At 40.7% G+C, this 23,261-nt stretch overlaps 1 protein-coding gene across 1 annotated transcript in view; it reads left to right on the forward strand.

Moving 5' to 3' along the window:
• Positions 1 to 23,261, forward strand: part of LRIT3 (leucine rich repeat, Ig-like and transmembrane domains 3) — a 41,739-nt gene that overhangs the window by 12,790 nt on the left and 5,688 nt on the right. The window contains exon 4 of the mRNA XM_044277346.1: positions 14,288 to 14,593. Coding sequence (XP_044133281.1) covers positions 14,288 to 14,593 — 306 coding nt within the window. The remainder of the gene's footprint in view (positions 1 to 14,287; positions 14,594 to 23,261) is intronic.

Here is a 23,261-nt window from a genome sequence, read left to right on the forward strand (position 1 = left end):
AGTGGAGTTCTGAAAAAAGCCAAGCATGTTTTTTCACCTATTCTCAGAACTTCCATAGAAGTGAATGAAGAGAACCTACCATGTGTGGCCACCTCTTAATTCACAGCAGCTGCAATATGGGATTGGGGAACCCCAATACTCTAATTTGAGATAGTCTTCAGTGATTTTAACACCTTCTGTGAAAAAATGTAATATATTTTAAATCCTTCCTGCTGCAGCAATTTTTCATTTTTTTATTCTCCCGCTTTCCAAGTGCCATAACCTTTATATTTTCCATGCACATATCCATATGTTGTACTTTATAAGGCACCATTTAATATTCCAAATGAATATTAATGTGGTGGAATTGGGAAAAATGCAATTGTGCCTTTGCTTTACAGGTTTTGTTTGTATTCACTGTAAAAAGACACATTCTACGGGTCAATATGATTACAGCTAGCGATGAGCGAATCGACTTTGGATGAAACATCCAAAGTCTATTCGGATAAAACTCAGTTTGAATACAGCACGGAGCGAGCGCTCTGTACAGTATTAGAATGCATTGGCTCAGATGAGCCAAAGTTATTAATTCGCAAAGTCTTGCGAGACTTCAGGTAATAACTTCAAAAATTAGTTTCTACATTAAATACCTTTTCCCGAACTCGGTTTCCCAACCCAAGTTGATTCGCTCATCCCTAATTACAGCTATACCAAATTGTTTGTGTCCAGTAAAAAAAAAATGAACTAAAAAAAAAATGTTTCCTTTGCATTGCCATATTCTGACAACCCTAACTTTTTTCAATCTATAGAGCCAGGTAGTCTCTTTTTTATGGGGCACCCTGTAGCTATTATTGACACCATTTTAGGTTATGCATGACTTTTAGATCACTTTTTTTGGGGGGGGGGGGGGGGAGGAGACACAACATAAGAAAGTGGCAATTTGGCCATTTATTAATACTTTTATATTCTAACCCCTTAAAGAGGACCTTTCACCAGAATAAAACATCTAAACTAACTATACAGACATGTAGAGCGGCGCCCAGGGATCCCCCTGCACTTACTGTTATACCTGGGCGCCGCTCCATTCTCCCGTTATAGCCTCCGGAATCTTCATAGTTAGGCTCCACCCAGGGGAACCTGTCGTCGTCTCATTCTCCCATGCTGTAGCGCTGGCCAATCGCAGCGCACATCTCATAGCCTGGGACTCCCAGGCTATGAGCTGTGCGCTGCGATTGGCCAGCACTGCAGCAAGGGACACGCCTAATACAAAAACTCCACCCAGTACAACAGAGGGAGCTGCAGACACCGGAGCCTATACCGGGTGAACAGAGCGGCGCCGAGACATACTAGTAAGTGCAGGGGGACCCCTGGGCGCCGCTCTGCCCACTGATATAGTTAGTTTTTAGGTTTTTAAACTAGTGAAAGGTCCTCTTTAAGGATGAAGCCTATTCGGGGCTTCAGGACCCAGCCCCATTTTTCAAATCGTCACTTCATATGGTAATAATTTTGGAATACTTATCCAAACAGTTTGGAAACAGTTTTTTTTTCATGACACATCATACTTTATGTTAGTATATATCTATTTATTTTTTTGTTAGTATATATTTTTTTAATTAATTTAAAAAAAATCTAAAATTGAAAGAAAATTTCAAAAAAATTAGCAATTTTCTTAATTTGTATTTCTCTGCTTTTGACATAGACATAGCTCACAAAATAATAACTTCGGGACAATTTTTTATGATTGCATTTTACTCATCTTGGGCTTAAAATTATTTTTTCAATATTCAGCAGCTTTGTCATAAAGGGTTAACTTCTGCCTAGCTGTGAGAATCGCACTTTCACTTTGTGCCAGTCATCTAATAGCCCTTATATCTAACTTACTAATAACTCAAAAACACTTATTTAAGCCACATTCTTATTAGTGAGATAAGAATTGAGCTATAATACATTTTTATAAGGTCTGAGAGCAGAGATAAGGAACTGTAAGTTGAGCTGACTGACAGAACATAGTTCTAAAACACAGAGCATGCTACTAGAGAATCTCAAGTCTGTACAGATAAAGGGGCTCAACATTTTTAATTAAGATTAATTGAAAAAAATGATTTTAGCTCAAAATGAGTACAATGCAATAATAAAAATGCTAAATGTATCCATAGCGTTTACTAGTTTAGTAATTTATCATGTCCACTTTATGTTGACATCATAGTTAAATCGTACATTTATTTTTATTTTTTGGAGAGGTTACAATTACTTTCAAAACAATTTCCTAATCAAATTTTTTTAGGGACCAATTCAGTTCACAAACACCCCCACCCCATAAATGATCCCATAAATGATCCCATAAATGACATTTAGCGAGTTTACTAACCCTTTAAGTGTTTCACATGAATTAATGCAAAAGTGGAAGTTTTCATTTTTCTTTGCAGTTTTTCAGTTTTAATACATTTTTTGGAACAAAAAAGGTGATAAAATAAAACTAGAACCCCACATTTATTACCTTGATTCAGCAGTTTTTAGGAAGATCCCATATGTGGTCCTAGAGTGCTACTTGCCTCAAATACCAGCCACAGAATTGAAGGAGCACCTTGTGGATTTTGGGCTCGGTCGGTTTTTCAGGCACCATTTCAGGTTTGCAGAGGCCTTAAATTGCTAAAACATAAGAAACACCCTCAAAGGAATAATTTTGGAAGCCACCTCTCAAGGAATTAATATGGGGATGTAATGAGCATTTTGACCCTATGTGTGTTTATTTTTACAAGGGTTAAAGGTAGAAAAACCACTCCAATTTAGCTTTTGAAACACAGGTTTACTCCAATGGGGTTGGGTTCCATGTCAAACTTGCAAACGTGCAAGTGCTGAGGTACCAGTACAGTGGAAACCTCAAGAAATAACCCCATCTTTTAATGGTTTGTCTGCTGATTTGCATCTTTCATCAGGATTAAACATGCACAATTATCTTTAGCACATCTCCATGTGCAATCAGATATGTGCTGCCGATAATCAACAGAACTAACTAAAACAGGAACGACTGTAGTAGCAATCTTCTTCCCAGATTCATTTTGAATCGGCCTGTGTAATAGACTGGCGATAAGGAATACAGATGGATGTGTTTATCATCCATCGGCGCAAATCCTGCCCAAGTGTAGTGTAATAGGCCTTATGCACGCAACTGTATTTTTTATTTTAGTTTTGATAAATCTTCCATACTGTGTGCAAAAAATACCAGGAAACACAAGGAAACTTCACTAAAAATGCAGGTGCCAACCCCCTGCCCGCCTAGAAGCACTTTTCTGGCAGGTAACAAATGATATAGCCAAATTCATGTGTGTAAGAACCCTTATTTCGAAATTTCCCTGCTGAAACCACATTTGCATATATGTAAATGAAAAAAGGGTTCTACCATTTCATTTAAAGTGGCAATGTGTAAAAGTGATGGCATTCTTTTTCATCTATGATTCAATCCATAATTTGTTTCATCTCAGCTGTATTAGAGAAAAAAAATACTTCAAACTCCTGTTCTACTGGGGAAAAGGTTAGATTTTTTAAATATATTTTTGGTACAGATAAGAATGGAGCCAGGCACAAGGCATGCTTGCCTCTTCTTAAAACTACTGATTGGGAAAACACTTGTCGGGACTCATGCACACGAGCGTGTGTGCCCAGTGCCCGCAAACAACGGGTCCACAATATACAGGCCCCGGCCTTGTGCACTCTCCATTAAATTGAATGGGTCTGCAATCCTCAAGATACGGAGTGGTGCGGAGTAGAGGCATGGATCGGAAGCACTATGAAGCTCTTCCGTGGGATTTCGGTTCGTACCTCTGCACCCCAGAAACAGCATATACACGGACTGTGGGCGTGCATTGTGGACTGCTATTTGCAGTCCGCAGCACAGGCACGGGCACACATGCTTGTGTGCATGAGCTCTCAGTCAACTAGAGAAGAGCCTGTGGTAGATGTATTGTACCCTGAAACTGCTCTCTACCCATCACCTTCTCTAATGACCCTGTTGTGCCATTATCTATATGATCAGTGCTAAGTTTCTAACCTATAAATAAGAGATTGGGGTCTTAAACTTAGTTGATTGTTACTTTTTTTTTTCCGGGTTGACTGGCCCCCCATTTTACTCCCCATTATACAAACTCCCTTTTTTACTCCCCATTATACAAACTAGTTTCCATATATTGACCAGACAACCCCTTTAAAGCTGGATTCATATACATTATATCAGTTGTGTCCAGCCAGTTTCTGTCCTAATTCGAACACCACTGATGACAAGTTGATCTGTGAAATTCTGCATGCAACATTTTTCTGTCCAACTTCCGCTGTAAAACTGAAGCCACCAGGAACAAAACTGACCAGATAAGAAAACATTGGGTCAGAGATAATTTTTGATTTAGAATTTCTCCAGTGTTGCATCACTGGAAGGTCAGACATACACTATAGGGACAAATGTATTAGGACACATCTCTTAAACATTGAATTGAGATGTTTCATTCAGTCCTATTGCCACAGATGTATAAAGTCCAGCACCTAGCCATGCAGTCTCATAAACATTTATGAACAAAAGGGTCATTCCAAAGAACTCACTGAATTTCAGTAACCGTTATAGGATGTCACTGTTGGGACAAGTCAGTTTACAAAATTTCATCCCTCCTAGATATTCTATGATCAACTGTGAGTGGAATTATTTCAAAGTGAAAGCGTCTAGGAACCAGAACACAGCCAAGAAGTGTCAGACCCCCAAAAGGAACATAGCAGCTGATCATTTATTTCTCATGGAGTTTTGAAGATAGCCAAGAACAGCCCAGTCCCACTGGGGGGACTCCCATGAATCTAATAGTTATCTCTGTCCCTTGGATAGGGGGTTTCGTCACACAACCAGAATACCCCTTTAAATTTTTACTTATATGAAAAAAACGAAAAGCTTCAATGCAGTTAAACAAAATCTGTCTCTACATCCCTACTTGGCAGGTACTTCTACTGAAGAGACATTATTGGGGTAATTTATCAAACTGGTGTAAAGTAGGACTGGCTTAGTTGCCCATATCAACCAATCAGATTCCACCTTTCATTGTTCACAGCTCCTTTGGAAAATGAAAGGTGGAATCTGATTGGGCAACTAAGCCAGTTCTACTTTACACCACTTTGATAAATGACCCCAACTTTGTCTCTGTTCTTGCAGAACTGGCATAGGAAGAATAAGATGACTACTAAGTAAAATACTGTCTGAAAACCAGTGTTCACATAGGAAAATGAATGAGAGCCTACGACTATTGCAGGGAAAATGTTCTGCGCTGTGTTTTCAGATCCATAAGGCATTGCTTCATGAATATCTTTAGTCACTTTGTCAATGAAGACATGTTATGTTAGTTTAAGTACATGACACGTGCACTAATTGACACAAAGTGTGCACCCCAGTCTGTGTACTGCGAGAGGCAGGATTAGCAGGGATTTCCTAATTAGCTGCCTTGTACTCCAGAAATCATTTAATCTCAGTCATGTGTTTAAGGCACACAGTCCTGACTTCAAACACACATCGTAAATCTTCATCCTTATTTCACCTGCTTCTAAATCTTTTAATTAATGAACTGTTCCAGATCAACCATTTTACAATCTTTAATTTACACCAAGCCGTTCCTGAGGGAGGACAGAGGAAATGTGACATGTTAATTAGGCCAAATATGTCCTTTGGTCAACAATTAAAAAAACAACAACTATGCATTCCCTTTTGGACATTGTCAAACTTGAATAATTGAGATTTTATTATATATATATTTTTTTTTTTAGAAAATTTAAGAAAGTCATAGCAAAAGAATATCTCTACAAAGTTATCAACGTTGATTACAAGGATTAACCATTTCAAGATCAGGCTATTTCCCCCCCTCCCCCACTTCTGGCGAAGCCTAATTTTGCGAATCTGAGATGTGTCACTTTATGTGGTACTAACGTATCCAAGCAATTCTGAGAATGTTTTCTCGTGATACATTGTACTTCATGTTAGTGGTAAAGTTACATTGATGAAAAAATGCAAAATTTTCAGAAAATGTTGAAAAATTCACAGTTTTCTAAATTTGAATCTCTCTGCTTCTAAGACAGATAGATACCTCATAAAAGAGTTATTAATTAACATTCACCATATTTCTTTTTTATGTTGGAACCATTTTAGAGGCAATTTTTTAAATTTTGAATAACATTTTCAAAATCAACTCTTTAAGTTCAGTTTTAAAGTCACTATGAGGCGCTTCCATAATAGAAACCACCCAAAAATTACCCCATTTTAGAAACTAAAATTCCTCAAGAATTATAGCAAAATGGAGGTGAAATTTTTAAAAATGTCACTTTTTTTTGCAGATTTTCCATCTCAACCCATTTTTCCTGTAACACAGCAAGAGTTAACATCAAAACAAACCTCAATATTTATTACCTTGATTCTGCAGTTTAAATAATAGGCCCGTACGTAATCGTAAACTGCTGTATGGGCACATTGCGCCATATAATTTTTGGAGGGCATATTTTGTTGGGAAGGTTTTTGGGCACAATGTTGCATTTGAAGAGACTCAGAGGTACCCCTACAGTGGAAACCCCCAAAAAGAGACCATATTTTGACCCAACAGGCGTTTCAAAGAATTTATAACATTTGGCTGTGAAAATTAAAATTCCTTTTTTTTCTTTTACAAACAATTGGGCTTTAGGCCCAAACTTTCTTTTTCTCATTTGTGGTAACTGCTGTTTGGGGCTATGTCAGGACTCAGAAGGGAAGGAGCAGCATCTGGATTTTCTAGCATGGAATTATTATTTTTTTGTTGACAGAGCTATGTGAGGGCTCATTTCTTGTGGGTCAAACTAGTTTTTATTGGCACCATGTTGGGGTACATTTGGCTTTCCAGTCACTTTTTATCTTGTTTTTGGGCATGAGGTGAGCAAAAACTAAAATTCTGTCAGTGTTTTTTATTTTTAATGAGGTTCACCATGTGGTATATATGAATGGTTTATTCTACAGGTCGATACGCTTATGGCGATACCACATATATATAGTTTTTTAATGACTACGTTTGTATAATAAAATAATTTTTTATTAAAAATCTGTTCTATTTTCATCGCCATTTGCTAACATCCATAACATTTTGATTTGTCCGTCAACATAGATGTCTGAGGGCTTGCTTTTTGCAGGACAGACTTTTTGATTATTTGACATTATGATTTTTTGTCAGGAGAGGTGACAAAAAAAAGTTGATACGGTAGATCATGTGATATTTTTATAGAGTCGGTGGGACAGAGCAAGTTCATGTCCACTTCAAAGTAATTTTTGCTTTTATGGCACATACAGGACTTATCAAGAAAATGTAATAGGATATCTTGTTCTAGGTGGACATAGACTACAAAGGGTCCTTGTACAAGAAAAGTATGAGGACCCCTTTTATAAAATAGCTAGTTTGTTGAAAGTTAGGGCATGGGACTTGTTAATAGCAAGTTATTTAATGGTGTACCAACTTCTCTTCTGGATTGCAATCCACTAATAACAGCTACGACATCAGATAAAAGCCCTTTATGAGCAATGAAACAGGCCTGAGCAAACAATGGTATTTTCTTGGTAAAATGTTGGTGGACCCCTTTTCCTATTGCAGCTGCACAGGCTTCATGTATTGTATGTCCACTACTGAGGCTATTAGACCCAAAATCAGCTGCAGATGAGATTGTCTTCTGCTAGATGTCAGGAGCAGTGATGACCAGGTGGCCGCGTTCGCCCGCGAACACATGCGAGCTGCCATCTTAACTGACAAGTCCGGTGATGCACAGGTAAGTCCTTACCTGTGCGCGAGCCGGTCTGAAATGAAATGCGGTCACCGGGAGCAGGCAGTTCAGAGAACAGCCGCCGGGGGCCTTCATCGGGCTGTTCTCGGAACTGCCTGCACCCGGAGACCGCATTTCATTTTAGACCGGCTCGCGCACAGAAAAGGACTTACCTGTGCATCGCCGGACTTGTCAGTTAAGATGGTAGCTCGCATGTGTTTGCGGGCGAACACGGCAAACTAGCCATCACTGGTCAGAAGCCCTGTTTTATTAGGATCCTATTTTTGCTTCAGTGCTCCGGCTTACAGGATCCTCTGGTACTCTGGAGGGCCAGCCCAACAGTGGAATTGCATTACTCACCCAATACTATGACTATTATACTGTATTATCTCTGGATTCGCAAGTTGGTTTTTAGAAATCACACTATTTTTCAAATGTAGATGAAGGTCCACCTCCATGACAAGGTTGTTGAGCACCTATTGAAAAGTTATTAAATAGCGTGGATAGGTCATAAGCATTGGAACGGTGGGGGTCTGACACCCGAGACCGTCGATCAACTGTTTGAGAAGGCCCGTCACTCCTCTGAGTGCCAAAGCCTTCTCGCTGCTTACCCTACAATCCACGACAATTAGTGATGTGGCCTAGGAGTAGCTTAACCATATTTGCTTGAAGATCAGTTATCAGTTACAAATAGCAAGAAAACCCCTTTAATGAATTTTCCCCACTATGCACAAATAGTAGATAAAATCTAACCTATATATATATATATATATATATATATATATATATATATATATATACTAGGAAAAATGAGCGGCACTCCAGAAGTAAAAATGGTGAACCCTTTATTCACACCAGTGGTGTGAATAAAGGGTTCACCATTTTTACTTCTGGAGTGCCGCTCATTTTTCCTAGAATATTCATCAGGGAAGTCAATCCATTCCCTTTGGGACGTGCACCCGTTTTCTCACTTGGGAGCCAGTGCCGCCATTTTTCTTCATTTATATATATATATATATATATATATATATTGTAACCCAGCCTTGGGGCACTAAATTGATTATCCACTTCCCATCTGGGCCATTTGCCCCCTTCCTGACCAGGCCTAATTTTGCAAAACTGACATATCTCACTTTATGTGGTAATAACTTTGGAACGCCTTTATTTATCCAAGTCATTCAGAGATTGTTTTCTCGAGACACATTGTAGTTCATGATAGTCATAAATTTGAGTCAAAATATTTCACCTTTATTTATGAAAAAATCCCAAATTTACCCAAACATTTGAAAAATTCGCAATTTTCTAAATTTCAATTTCTCTGCTTTTAAAACAGAAAGTGATACCTCATAAAATATTTATTACTTAACATTCCCCATATGTCTACTTTATGTTGGCATCATTTTGGAAATGTCATTTTATTTTTTTAGGACATTAGAAGGCTTAGAAGTTTAGAAGAAATTCTTCCAATTTTTAAGAAAATTGCCAAAACCCACTTTATAAGGACCAGTTCAGGTCTGAAGTCACTTTGTGGGGCCTACATAGTGGATACCCCCATAAATGACCCCATTGTAGAAACTACACCCCTCAAGGTATTCAAAACCGATTTTACAAACTTTGTTAACCCTTTATGCGTTCCACAAGAATTAAAGGAAAATGGAGATCAAATTTTTAAATTTCACTTTTTGGGCAGATTTTCCATTTTAATCCAATTTTTTCTTTAATACATCGATGGTTAACAGCCAAACAAAACTCAATATTTATTACCCAGATTCTGTGGTTTACAGAAACACCCCAGATGTGGTCATAAACTGCTGTATGGGCACACGGCAGGGCACAGAAGAAAAGGAACTCCACATGGTTTTTAGATGCCATGTCCCATTTGAAGCCCCCTGATGCACCCTTACAGTAGAAACTCCCAAGAAGTGACCCCATTTTGGAAACTAGGGGATAAGGTGCCAGTTTTATTAGTACTATTTTTGGGTACATATGATTTTTTGATCATTCATTATAACACTTTATGGGGCAAGGTGATCAAAAAATTGGTTGTTTTAGCACAGTTTCTATTTATTTATTTTTACGGCATTCACCTGAGTAGTTCAGTCAAGTGACAATTTTATAGAGCAGATTGTTACGGACGTGGCGATACCTAATATGTATACTTTTTCTTATTTATTAAAGTTTTACACAATAATAGCATTTTTGAAACAAAAAAATATGTTTTAATGTGTCCATGTTCTGAGAGCTATAGTTTTTTTATTTTTTTAGAGATTTTCTTATGTAGGGGCTAATTTTTTGCAGGATGAGGTGACTGTTTTATTGGTACCATTTTGTGGGACATACGCATTTTTGATCACTTGGTGTTGCACCTTTTGTGACCCTAACCCGAACTTCTTCCCTTAAGAACATGGTTATAAGGGAAAATAATAGCATTCTTAATACAGAATGCCAAGTAAATTAGGGATTCAGGGTTAAAATAAAACTCACCTCATCCACTTGTTCGCGCAGCCCGGCTTGTCTTCTTTCTTCTTCTTTGAGGACCTGGGAGAAAAGGACCTTTGGTGACGTCACTGCGCTCATAACATGGTCCATCACAAGGTCCATCATGGTGATGGACCATGTGATGAGCGCAGTGACGTCACCAAAGGTCCTTTTCTCCCAGGTCCTCAAAGAAGAAGAAAGAAGACAAGCCGGGCTGCGCGAACAAGTGGATGAAGTGAGTTTAATTATTTTATTTTTTCCCCTCTATCCCTAATTTACTTAGCATTCTGTATTAAGAATGCTATTATTTTCCCTTATAATAAAGATCGGGTCCCCATCCCGATCGTCACCTAGCAACCATGCAAGAAAATCGCACCACATCCGCACTTGCTTGCGGATGCTTGTGATTTTCACACAGCCTCATTCACTTTTATAGGGCCTGCATTGTGCAAAAAAAAACACACAATATAGAGCTTGCTGCAATTTTCACACCACGCACAAGTGATGCGTGAAAATTACTGCTCATGTGCACAGCCCCATTGAATTGAATGGGTCCGGATTCAGTGCGGGTGCAATGCGTTCACCTCACGCATTGCACCTGCACGGAATTCTCGCCTGTGTAAAAGGGGCCATACTTTGCCTTACAAAAAACTGCAGCATAATCCGGTGCCAGCAAAGTGAATAAAATTTGGTAAATCTCATGTAAACATTGGGCCAGATTTATCACGACTCTGACAGCTTACTCCACTTTCACATATGGCTAAAGTCAGTTTTAGCCAAGTCAGATTTATGATCGGCCCTTTAAGACTGTAATAAATGTGGTTTGACGGTAGCAGTTTATCCGTCAGTAATCAGCTTTACAAAAGTCGCACATCTTTACGAAAAACTTGCAAGTTTTTATGAAAAAGTCGCATGTTCTATTAAAAAGTCTTATAAGATAAGCATGGTCCTCACTGGAGTGAAATTGCGACTTTTTAAATAGTCCCAATAGTAAATATGTCTAGAGATTCATTTACATAAGAAAACACGCCCACTTTCAGAAAACTGGCGAGCATAGTGCAGAGCAGAAAAAAGTCGCAAATTCGTGCGCAGTTTTAGCGTTTGGGACTTTTTCGGGGACTTTTTCACTCCATTATTCTGACCTGAGCTAATGATAAATCTGGCCCATTGTTTTTATTCCGTGCTGAAATTGACCAGTTGTGCGGATTTAGAAATTTTTTGTGCAGGCTTGCAGATTTTGGTCCAGATTTCATGCATAAACGCAGAAAAATGTGCACAAAATTTCTGTTTTGAAACCTGCACCCGTGTGCAGGTAGCCTAAGGGCTCATGCTACAGGTATGTATTTTCTTTCCGTGCCCGGTTTTTTTGCAGACCGTATGCAGAACCATATAGAACATGTCCTATTATTGTCCGCATAATGGACAAGGATAGTACTGTTCTATTAGGGGCCAGCTGTTCCGTTCCACAAAATACGGAATGCACACGGACGTCATCCGTATTTTTTGCGGATCCATGTTTTGCAGACCGCAAAATACATACAGTCGTGTGCATGAGCCCTAAAGGTTACACTTCTCAGATTGCAAATCACTAGAGCAAGCTCTGTTCAGACACTGAGCCAGCAAGGAATTAAGAGAATTGTGCCCTCAGCTCTAAGCTATAAAGCGGACCGTAAATCTGGATCAGTACAAGGTAAACAGAGAGATAGGCAAAGTTACTCAACTTTATATGTAGATTCATTTGTTGTGTAAGCTGTCTAGACAAGGTGCTGAATCTCCTTAAAGAGACCAGCTCTGTATGGAGACTTACTAGAAGTCAGACATCCCAACCTGCAAAAACTCATTTCCGGGAGGTGCACTTCTCATATTTGGGAGGTTTTCTTTTTTTCTTTCTTTCACGAACAAAAACAGGTTTTTACTAACCTGTCAATCATTAAGGTGCCCAAGCATCGCCGTTTGTGCCCAGCACCGCCTTCTACTCCTCAGTGCCGCCTCTCCCTCTCTCTCTCCCTCTACCTCCCTCCCCCTCCTCCCGCTTTGAGATCCCGTGCGTGCGCACATGCTCAGCCTGATGCGCCGTTGCGGACTGCTGGCATCAGCTTCTTCTTGCATTGTGCGCACGCGCCGAGAAGGGGACACTGCTACAGGTTGCCGGAAAGGTTTACTGCGAGTAAACCTTTCCGGGATATATTGTTTCACATGCGGGCGTCAGGGAGCCGCTATCTAATAGCGGGAGACTCCCTGAACGTCCGGGAGACTTGAGATCCCTGAGAAGTGCACCATGGAATGGAGACTTATAAGTAATGCTCCATAGGAAATGAATATGCAAAGAGGTATCTCCCAAGAAAGAGAACCATCTCATTAGCGACTCCTATTGTATACTGTAAAACATTGTTTAAAGAAGCATGGAAGCTTAACATATTATGTCACACAGTGAAGGTCTAAACATGAGGAGTGATACAATAGGGGTCATTTATTATGCATCTACACCAAAAATCTAACATTTTGTCATCAGTTTGTGACAACATTTGTGACTTTTTAGCTTTTTCTGACACCCTCACCTCTTTTTTGAAAATTGGGCAGGAGGAGGTGGGCCACAGATGGGAGCTCAGTGGCCTACAATTACATCATTTAACAACATGTGCTCCAGAAAAGTATAAAATGTACAGAGCCGTGCTTGGTTTGCCGTGAGGAGGTCGCAGCACTCACCAGTGCCATAGGCTCTTTAAACATCTGATGGGTGGCGGTGCTAGTGCCCGATATTGGAGTCTCACCTATCACATACTGAGGATTGGTCATCAATATTCTACTTCCAGAAAAACCCTTTAAATAAATATAGTATTGTTATTCAGATTTAATGAATCCTATGACCTTTGATCATTGGCAATTTATGCAATATGCATAATACTGGACCCAGCAACTGTTATCTCTAAAACATATTTATGTCTACTTAAAGAGGACCTTTCACCGATCCTGACATTGTGAACTAAGTATACAGACATAGAGAGCGGTGCCCCGGGATCTCACTGCACTTACTATTATCCCTGGGCGCCGCTCTGTTCTCCCGCTATGCCCTCCGGTATCTTCGGTCACTAAGTTATAGTAGGCAGAGATTTTGGTCACTAAGTTATGGTAGGCGGAGTCTGCCCTTGTTCTGTTCTAGCGCTGGCCAATCACAGCGCAGAGCTCACAGCCTGGGAGGTTCTTTTCTCCCAGGCTGTGAGCTCTGCGATGCGATTGGCCAGCACTACAGCAGAACAAGGGCAGACGCCGCCTACCATAACTTAGTGACGGAAATCTCCGCCTACCATAACTTAGTAACCGAAGATACCGGAGGGCATAGCGGGAGAACGGAGCGGCGCCCAGTGATAATAGTAAGTGCAGTGAGATCCCCGGGCGCCGCTCTCCATGTCTGTATACTTAGTTCACAATGTCAGGATTGGTGAAAGGTCCTTTTTAATACTAAAGGGGTTGTCCATTTTTATTTTTAAATCCACCCTCCACGATGGGAGTTGTGAAGGGAATTTGACTTATCTGGTCCCTGACACTCATTTGCAGCTTTTGGGGTCAGCAGCTATATTAACTGCACTTCTGGCCACTGCTGGAATGTCACTGCTGAGGCCAGACATTGGCTGTAGCAGCACATGTGACCTGGTCCATGCAGGTATTATATATGTGGGGCCCGAAAAAGCAGTGAAGACAGCAAGGAACCCAGGGAACAGGAACCAAGCGGTGAGGAACAGGTCAGTATAGTTCCCTTCACAGGTTCCGCCGGTTGTGGGGAGGGGCATTAAAAAAATCTTGCACAACTCCTGTCAGACCCACTTACAATGCAGGATCATATTAAGAAATTTCTGTTGCAGTATTATACGTGTTTATCAAGTTATTTTAGGAATACAGTGACATCTAGTGGTAAAGCAACCCTTGTGTATATCCACTTTTATTACTAACCTGTTAGAATTGTAATTTACAATTGCAAATTTGGGGGGCAATATTTTTCCATCAAACTAAATACTTCTTAATTATTCTCTAACTCAAGGCTTACAAGACAACCCTTGGTTTTGCGACTGCCGAATTTCAAAGCTGATTGAACTATCAAAGATAGTGGATCCACAAGTGGTATTCCTGGATACTCTAGTGGTCTGCAGTGGGCCTGAATCTCTTACTGGCATCATTTTCCAAAAAGCTGAACTAGAACAATGTCTCAAGCCTTCTGTGATGACTTCAGCCACTAAAATTACATCCCCACTGGGCAGCAATGTTCTACTACGATGTGATGCTACTGGTTCGCCTACCCCACAATTAATCTGGAGCAGAACTAACAATTCTGCTGCTAATTATACAGGTAACGGTTAATACATATTATGGCATCATCAAGAGAGCATGCGGGTATAATGTACAAACTTTGGGACAAAGTATACAATTAATGGGAAAACTCCTGACAGTGGAAGGTAGAGGCTGGGAAGAGCAGGACTAACATAACCTCATTATCAGGAGTGGTCTGAATATGAAGTGTAATTCTGCCAGGTTCTGCTCCTACAAGTGCCTAGGAAGCAGAGCTTCACTGTGAAGTACTCACTGCATTGAGCTGCTTCACAACCCCAAGGCTGTATTTAATCTTTATGCTGCCTTAGGCATGTTTAGTGTTTACACCCCCTATTAGTTTGGTTAAAGTTGCCTGATTTTTCCTGATTGAATGATTTTGACCATGTACTAAAGAAGGCTGTTGAAAACGCACTTGGTTTTACCGTTATTGCTGTGGTTTTGTGATGTGGTTATTGTCCATGCAGTTTATACAAGTAAACCACACTAATGTCACATTTTTAACCTGGATAAAATGCATAGCAAATAACCATATCACAAAACAGCAACAAACCCATAAAACTGGCTGCTGTTTTGACTGCCTTTTTTTAATGCAATTTTGACTGTTTGGTCAAAAACATTTCATCTAAATATACTCTTACACAGTTGTCAGTAAAATATAACCCTAATGCACAAGTCCAAAGGCATCTCATAAATGGATGGTTGAAAATTGGAAAAATCATAACATGCACTATCCAGCTCAGATTTTTCCTCAAAATTCATTCACTCAAGTGAGTGGGTCTTCAAGAAAAACAGACAAGGATGCATCATCCATGAGTGGTCAACATAAAAATGCATCCATGTTCACAGGCCGGAGAACAAACTAGTTTAACATCACTTATCTGTATTCTGGATCAGTCCTAAATATTGCTAGGTGTATGGCTACCTTTACTCTGTGGCCGCTTAAAAAAAAAAAAATCTTAAATTTATACTAAGGAACTTTTCTACCTTCATGTCAGTGTGTGGTTTATGTAATGGTCTGCCGAGTGACAGGCAGAGAAATCCTCTCTGCTGGTTGGCAGTGTCCATTTGGTCCTATACTAGCCTCACCTTTCTCTTAGGGCTCATGCACACAACAGTATTTTGCGTTCAGTATACTGGACGTTTTTTTAGTTCAGTATGCGGTACATATACTGAACCATTCATTTCAATGGTTCAGCAAAAAATACTGAAGTGTCTCCGTGTGCATTCCGTTTCAGTATTCCAGTATTTCTGTGCCGTGAAAAGATAGAACATGTCCTATTCTTGTCTGCAAATCACGGTGCTTGGCTCCATTCAAGTCAATGGGTCCGCAAAAAAAACGGAACACATACGGAAATGCATCCGTATGTCTTCTGTATCCATTCCGTTTTTTGCTGAACCATCTATTGAAAATGTTATGCCCAGCCCAATTTTTTCTATGTAATTACTGTATACTGTATATGGCATACGGAAAAACGGAACGGAAAAGCGAAAAAGAAACGGAAACACAACGGAAACAAAAAACGGAACAACGGATCCGTAAAAAACTGACCGCAAAACAATGAAAAAGCAATACTGTCGTGTGCATGAGCCCTTAATCTGACTGCTCTGATGTCTCCTTACCACTTATTGCAGCACCAAGTCCGGATTTAACCCTTAACCTGACTGCCTGCAGAAATGACTGTTACATTAGCTGTAATTAAGCAATATGCGGGTTAAATCTCCTGACTTGAAGCTACAATAAAGCGATAAGGAGACATGAGAAGCAGCACTAAGGTGAAATAATCAACACAAATCATTCGTTTTCTCTGTAAAGTGCTGCCCCCGCTCCTTCCCGACACCCTAGGCACATGCCCTCATGTGCCTTGTTGTAAATACAGCTCTGCACAACTTCTCCCCTGTGCTGTGAGGGACAGCTATAACATCCAAACAGGATAAAATTGCTGCTGTCACTCAAAGCAGAGCTGAGGGGCTATGAAGCAGCTCAATCCAGAGAGCATTTCAGTGAAGCTCTGCCTGGGTACTTGCAGAAGCAGAGCCTGACAGAATAAAATGTCATATTCTCTCTACTCCTGATATTATATAACAGGCTCTCAAAATGTATATTTCTCCTGCTTTCCCTAGCCCTTTGTGTGGTCAGCAGTTTTGCGTGATATTTCCATTCATTCTTGATTCGAATTTCAGAGAACTGAAGATAGCAGTTTTCCTGTGCAAGCAGGGCTGTATTTACCAGTAGGCACAAAGCGACAGGTGCCTAGGGCCGGAGAATTAAGTGGCAGCACAACAATGGGTGAATTTTTTTTTTTAAAGTAACTACTGCTACTGATTAGGCAATTGCTTAAAAATCCACAAAAAGAAAAGGAAGCTTTGCCCTGGCATAAGCAGCTTGTGTACAGTTACAGACAGATAGAGATCTTCTTGCAGTTATCACTGTGTACAGGATAATAAACTATATCTTTATTTGCAACATAACATTGGACTGCAGCGATTTTCCTCTTTTCTTGATACATTGACCATCTGGTCATTTCACTAGCACCAACACAAATTTGACTGAGTGTGCAGACCCCAATTTTGTCTACATATCATTGTATACATGAGCCATGACTGGTGGATGTAAGAATTACATGTCACAAATTAGAAAATGTGCCGCTCTGACATGTAATGCTGCTGCTTGTCCATGGACTACATAATGCATACTCTATCTCTGCATAGAAGTTGCATCGTTATTCCCTTGCCTATGTACATGGCTGGTTGGCAAATTTTAGCCTGGTTGGTAAGCTCGCTGCACTGGCCCATGTGTAGCGGACCACCTTTAGCCTGTTTAACTCCGCCTACCATATAGTGGCGGTATAGGTAAATGGGCTTTAAATTGTTAAAAGGCGGCAGCTGGTTGCGTTTTCATGTTGGGATCGCTCACACATGTGCCATCCCTGATACAGGACATGATTGAGTCCGTAGCAACAGCATGGTCATTAGAGGGGTCAGATTTACCAACTTCTGAGCTCAAGAGACTCCATAGACTATAATGGGGTCTGCTCAGAATGCTGCTTCTTTACCGGACAAAAAAGTCTTCCATGCAGGACTTTTCTGTCTGGTATTTTTGACAGAGTCTGTGACAGTGGCTCGAACTCAGGTGTGAATTGATAGTATTAGATTGAAGTATAGCATCAGCTGCATGTTAAACACACAAATACAGTGCTAGAACCAAGATCACTACATACATATAGCACCAGAACCAAGCTTAGAAGTCAAATACAGCACCAGAACCAAGTTCACTACATAAATATAGCACCAGAACCATGTGCAGTACATATATACAAACCGGATTCCCAAAAAGTTGGGACACTAAACAAATTGTGAATAAAAACTGAATGCAATGATGTGGAGATGGCAAATGTTAATATTTTATTTGTAATAGAACGTAGATGACAGATCAAACGTTTAATCCGAGTAAATGTATCATTTTAAATGAAAAATAAGTTGATTCAAATTTTCATGGTGTCAACAAATCCCCAAAAAGTTGGGACAAGTAGCAATAAGAGGCTGGAAAAAGTAAATTTGAGCATAACGAAGAGCTGGAAGACCAGTTAACACTAATTAGGTCAATTGGCAACATGATTGGGTATAAAAAGAGCTTCTCAGAGTGGCAGTGTCTCTCAGAAGCCAAGATGGGTAGAGGATCACCAATTCCCACAATGTTGCGCAGAAAGATAGTGGAGCAATATCAGAAAGGTGTTACCCAGCGAAAAATTGCAAAGACTTTGCATCTATCATCATCAACTGTGCATAACATCATCCGAAGATTCAGAGAATCTGGAACAATCTCTGTGCGTAAGGGTCAAGGCCGTAAAACCATACTGGATGCCCGTGATCTCCGGGCCCTTAAACGACATTGCACCACAAACAGGAATGCTACTGTAAAGGAAATCACAGAATGGGCTCAGGAATACTTCCAGAAACCATTGTCAGTGAACACAATCCACCGTGCCATCCGCCGTTGCCAGCTGAAACTCTACAGTGCAAAGAAGAAGCCATTTCTAAGCAAGATCCACAAGCTCAGGCGGTTTCATTTTTGGAAATCTGGGACGCCATGTCATCCGGACCAAAGAGGACAAGGACAACCCAAGTTGTTATCAACGCTCAGTTCAGAAGCCTGCATCTCTGATGGTATGGGGTTGCATGAGTGCGTGTGGCATGGGCAGCTTGCATGTCTGGAAAGGCACCATCAATGCAGAAAAATATATTCAGGTTCTAGAACAACATATGCTCCCATCCAGATGTCATCTCTATCAGGGAAGACCCTGCATTTTTCAACAAGATAATGCCAGACCACATTCTGCATCAATCACAACATCATGACTGCGTAGGAGAAGGATCCGGGTACTGAAATGGCCAGTCTGCAGTCCAGATCTTTCACCTATAGAGAACATTTGGCGCATCATAAAGAGGAAGGTGCAACAAAGAAGGCCCAAGACGATTGAACAGTTAGAGGCCTGTATTAGACAAGAATGGGAGAGCATTCCTATTTCTAAACTTGAGAAACTGGTCTCCTCGGTCCCCAGACGTCTGTTGAGTGTTGTAAGAAGAAGGGGAGATGCCACACAGTGGTGAAAATGGCCTTGTCCCAACTTTTTGGGGATTTGTTGACACCATGAAATTCTGATTCAACATATTTTTCCCTTAAAATGGTACATTTTCTCAGTTTAAACTTTTGTTCCGCGATTTATGTTCTATTCTGAATAAAATATTAGACGTTGGCACCTCCACATCATTGCATTCAGTTTTTATTCACGATTTGTATAGTGTCCCAACCTTTTGGGAATCCGGTTTGTACATCATCAGATTTTACAAATTGAATACAGATACCATTTGAGTAGTCAGGTCAGCCCTCACCATATAAGCTTGTAAGGTGTGAAACTACAGCTCCCAGCATGGCCTGAACAGCAGTAAAGGGATGCTGGGAGTTGCTGTTGCACAAAACAGCATGCTACCACCCATCATCAGCTGTAGATCATCCAGGTGACTACAGCACTCATCATACACAGTCAGTAGCAGAATGATCATTTCCATTTAGTGACTTACAGGGGATGTCTCCTACAGAATTCTTCTCCATCTGGTTCAGGCCACCATGATGACATCTCCCGGCCACAATTCAGCTCCATAGATTTTGCCGAGAAGATGTCTTCAGCTTCAGTCTTTACCAACAAATTGGCACCCTGCATACTAACACAAACTCATCTTAGTGCCACATGCTGTGCCCTGAATATAATAGCAGCATTAGTGCTACACACAGGGTCCCCAATGGTAGTGCCACACACTCTGTGCCCTCTGTATATAGTGCCACATGCTATGTGCCCTCTGTATATAGTGCCACATGCTCTGTGCCCACTTTATACAGTGCCACATACTCTGTGCCCTCTGTATATAGTGCCACATGCTCTATGCCCTCTGTATATAGTGTAACATGCTCTATGCCCTCTGTATATAGTGCCATATGCTCTGTGTCCTCTGTATATAGTGCCACATGCTCTGTGCCCTCTGTATATAGTGCCATATGCTCTGTGTCCTCTGTATATAGTGCCACATGCTCTGTGCCCTCTTTATACAGTGCCACATACTCTGTGGCCTTTGTATATAATACTAGAAAAAAATAGGCGGTGCAGGAAAAAATGAGAAAGGTAAGGTAAGGGAAGAACCCTTTGCACCCATTGTAAAAAGAAACACGTGATAGGCGCCAAATCCCTTAGTCAATATTAGTGATGGAGATTATACTAAATTGTTTCTGACCCTCAAATGGGTCTTTTTAAGGATGAAACTTAGTACAGAATAAACAAATACTCCAATGTTGGTGTTAGAGATGGAGGAAATAAAATCAAGTACACTCACTTCCCAGGATAAGCTCTAGACACCTGGGACTATTAACCCCCCCGGCCAGGATCGCATGTAGGAATCTTAGTCACTGAACGTAGCCTACACAGAATGGCTTCTTTGTATATAATGCCAAATACAGTACTCTAAACCCTCTGTACATAGTGCCACAAGCTCTGTGTACTCTGTATATAGTGCCATATGCTCTGTGCCCTCTGTATATAGTGTCACACACTCTATGCCCTCTGTATATAGTGTCACATGCTCTGTGCCCTCTGTATATAGTGTCATATGCACTGTGCCCTCTGTTTACAGTGCCACACACAGCGCCCGCAATGCTAGTCCCACATGCTCTGTGCCCCCTGTATATAGCGCCACATGCTTGGAGCCTCTTAGAAATAGTGCCACTTATATGTGCCCCTTTTATGTACAGAACATCTTCTATGTGCCCCCTTTATGTATACTGCCTCTTATATGTGTCCTTTTATGTATAGCACCAATTATATGCGCCCCTTTATGTATAGTGCCTCTAATATGTGCCCCCCTTCATGTACAGTGGAGGAAATAATTATTTGACCCCTCACTGATTTTGTAAGTTTGTCCAATGACAAAGAAATGAAAAGTCTCAGAACAGTATCATTTCAATGGTAGGTTTATTGTAACAGTGGCAGATAGCACATCAAAAGGAAAATCGAATAAATAACTTTAAATAAAAGATAGCAACTGATTTGCATTTCATTGAGTGAAATAAGTATTTGAACCCTCTAACAAAAAAAGACTTAATACTTGGTGGAAAAACCCTTGTTTGCAAGCACAGAGGTCAAACGTTTCTTGTAATTGATGACCAAGTTTGCGCACATTTTAGGAGGAATGTTGGTCCACTCCTCTTTGCAGATCATCTCTAAATCCCTAAGGTTTCGAGGCAGTCTCTGTGCAACTCTGAGCTTGAGCTCCCTCCATAGGTTTTCGATTGGATTAAGGTCCGGAGACTGACTAGGCCACTCCATGACCTTAATGTGCTTCTTCTTGAGCCACTCCTTTGTTGCCTTTGCTGTATGTTTTGCGTCATTGTCGTGCTGGAACACCCATCCACGACCCATTTTCAGTTTCCTGGCAGAGGGAAGGAGGTTGTCGCTCAGGATTTCACGATACATGGCTCCGTCCATTTTCCCGTTTATGCGAATAAGTTGTCCTGTGCCCTTAGCAGAAAAACACCCCCAAAGCAAAATGTTTCCACCCCCATGCTTGACGGTGGGGACGGTGTTTTGGGGGTCATAGGCAGCATTTTTCTTCCTCCAAACACAGCGAGTTGAGTTAATGCCAAAGAGCTCTATTTTGGTCTCATCAGACCACAGCACCTTCTCCCAGTCACTCTCTGAATCATTCAGGTGTTCATTGGCAAACTTCAGACGGGCCTGCACATGTGCCTTCCTGAGCAGGGGGACCTTGCGAGCCCTGCAGGATTTTAATCCATTGCGGTGTAATGTGTTTCCAATGGTTTTCTTGGTGACTGTGGTCCCTGCTAATTTGAGGTCATTAACTAACTCCTCCCGTGTAGTTCTAGGATGCTTTTTCACCTTTCTCAGAACCATTGACACCCCACGAGGTGAGATCTTGCGTGGAGCCCCAGAGCGAGGTCGATTGATGGTCATTTTGTGCTCCTTCCATTTTCGAACAATCGCACCAACAGTTGTCACCTTCTCTCCCAGCTTCTTGCTAATGGTTTTGTAGCCCATTCCAGCCTTGTGCAGGTCTACAATTTTGTCTCTGACATCCTTGGACAGCTCTTTGGTCTTTCCCATGTTGGAGAGTTTGGAGTCTGCTTGATTGATTGATTCTGTGGACAGGTGTCTTTTATACAGGTGACTAGTTAAGACAGGTGTCCTTAATGAGGGTGACTAATTGAGTAGAAGTGTCTAACCACTCTGTGGGAGCCAGAACTCTTAATGGTTGGTAGGGGTTCAAATACTTATTTCACTCAATGAAATGCAAATCAGTTGCTATCTTTTATTTAAAGTTATTTTTTCGATTTTCCTTTTGATGTGCTATCTGCCACTGTTACAATAAACCTACCATTGAAATGATACTGTTCTGAGACTTTTCATTTCTTTGTCATTGGACAAACTTACAAAATCAGTGAGGGGTCAAATAATTATTTCCGCCACTGTATAGTGCCTCTTATATGTGCCCCTTTATGTACAGAACATCTTCTATGTGCCCCCTTTATGTATACTGCCTCTTATATGTGTCCTTTTATGTATAGCACCAATTATATGCGCCCCTTTATGTATAGTGCCTCTAATATGTGCCCCCCTTCATGTATAGTGCCTCTTATATGTGCCCCTTTATGTAGAGTGCCTCTATGTGCCCCCTTCGTGTATAATGCCACTTGTATGTGTCCCCTTTAAGTATAGTGCCTCTTATATGTGCCCCTTCATGTATACTGCTTCTTATATGTGCCCCCTTTATGTATAGTGCCTCTTATATGTGCTCCCTTTATGTGTAGTGCCTCTTATATGTGCTCCCTTTATGTATAGTGCCTCTTATATGTGCTCCCTTTATGTGTAGTGCCTCTTATATGTGCTCCCTTTATGTATAGTGTCTCTTATATGTGCCCTCTTTATGTATAGTGTCTCTTATATGTGCCCCCTTTATGTATATTGCCTCTTATATGTGCCCTTTATGTATAGTGCCTCTTATATGTGCCCTCTTTATGTATAGTGTCTCTTATATGTGCCCTCTTTATGTATAGTGTCTCTTATATGTGCTCCCTTTATGCATAGTGCCTGTTATATGTGCCCTCTTTATGTATAGTGTCTCTT

This window comes from Bufo gargarizans, chromosome 1 (assembly GCF_014858855.1).
Source record: "Bufo gargarizans isolate SCDJY-AF-19 chromosome 1, ASM1485885v1, whole genome shotgun sequence".
Taxonomy (NCBI): domain Eukaryota; kingdom Metazoa; phylum Chordata; class Amphibia; order Anura; family Bufonidae; genus Bufo; species Bufo gargarizans.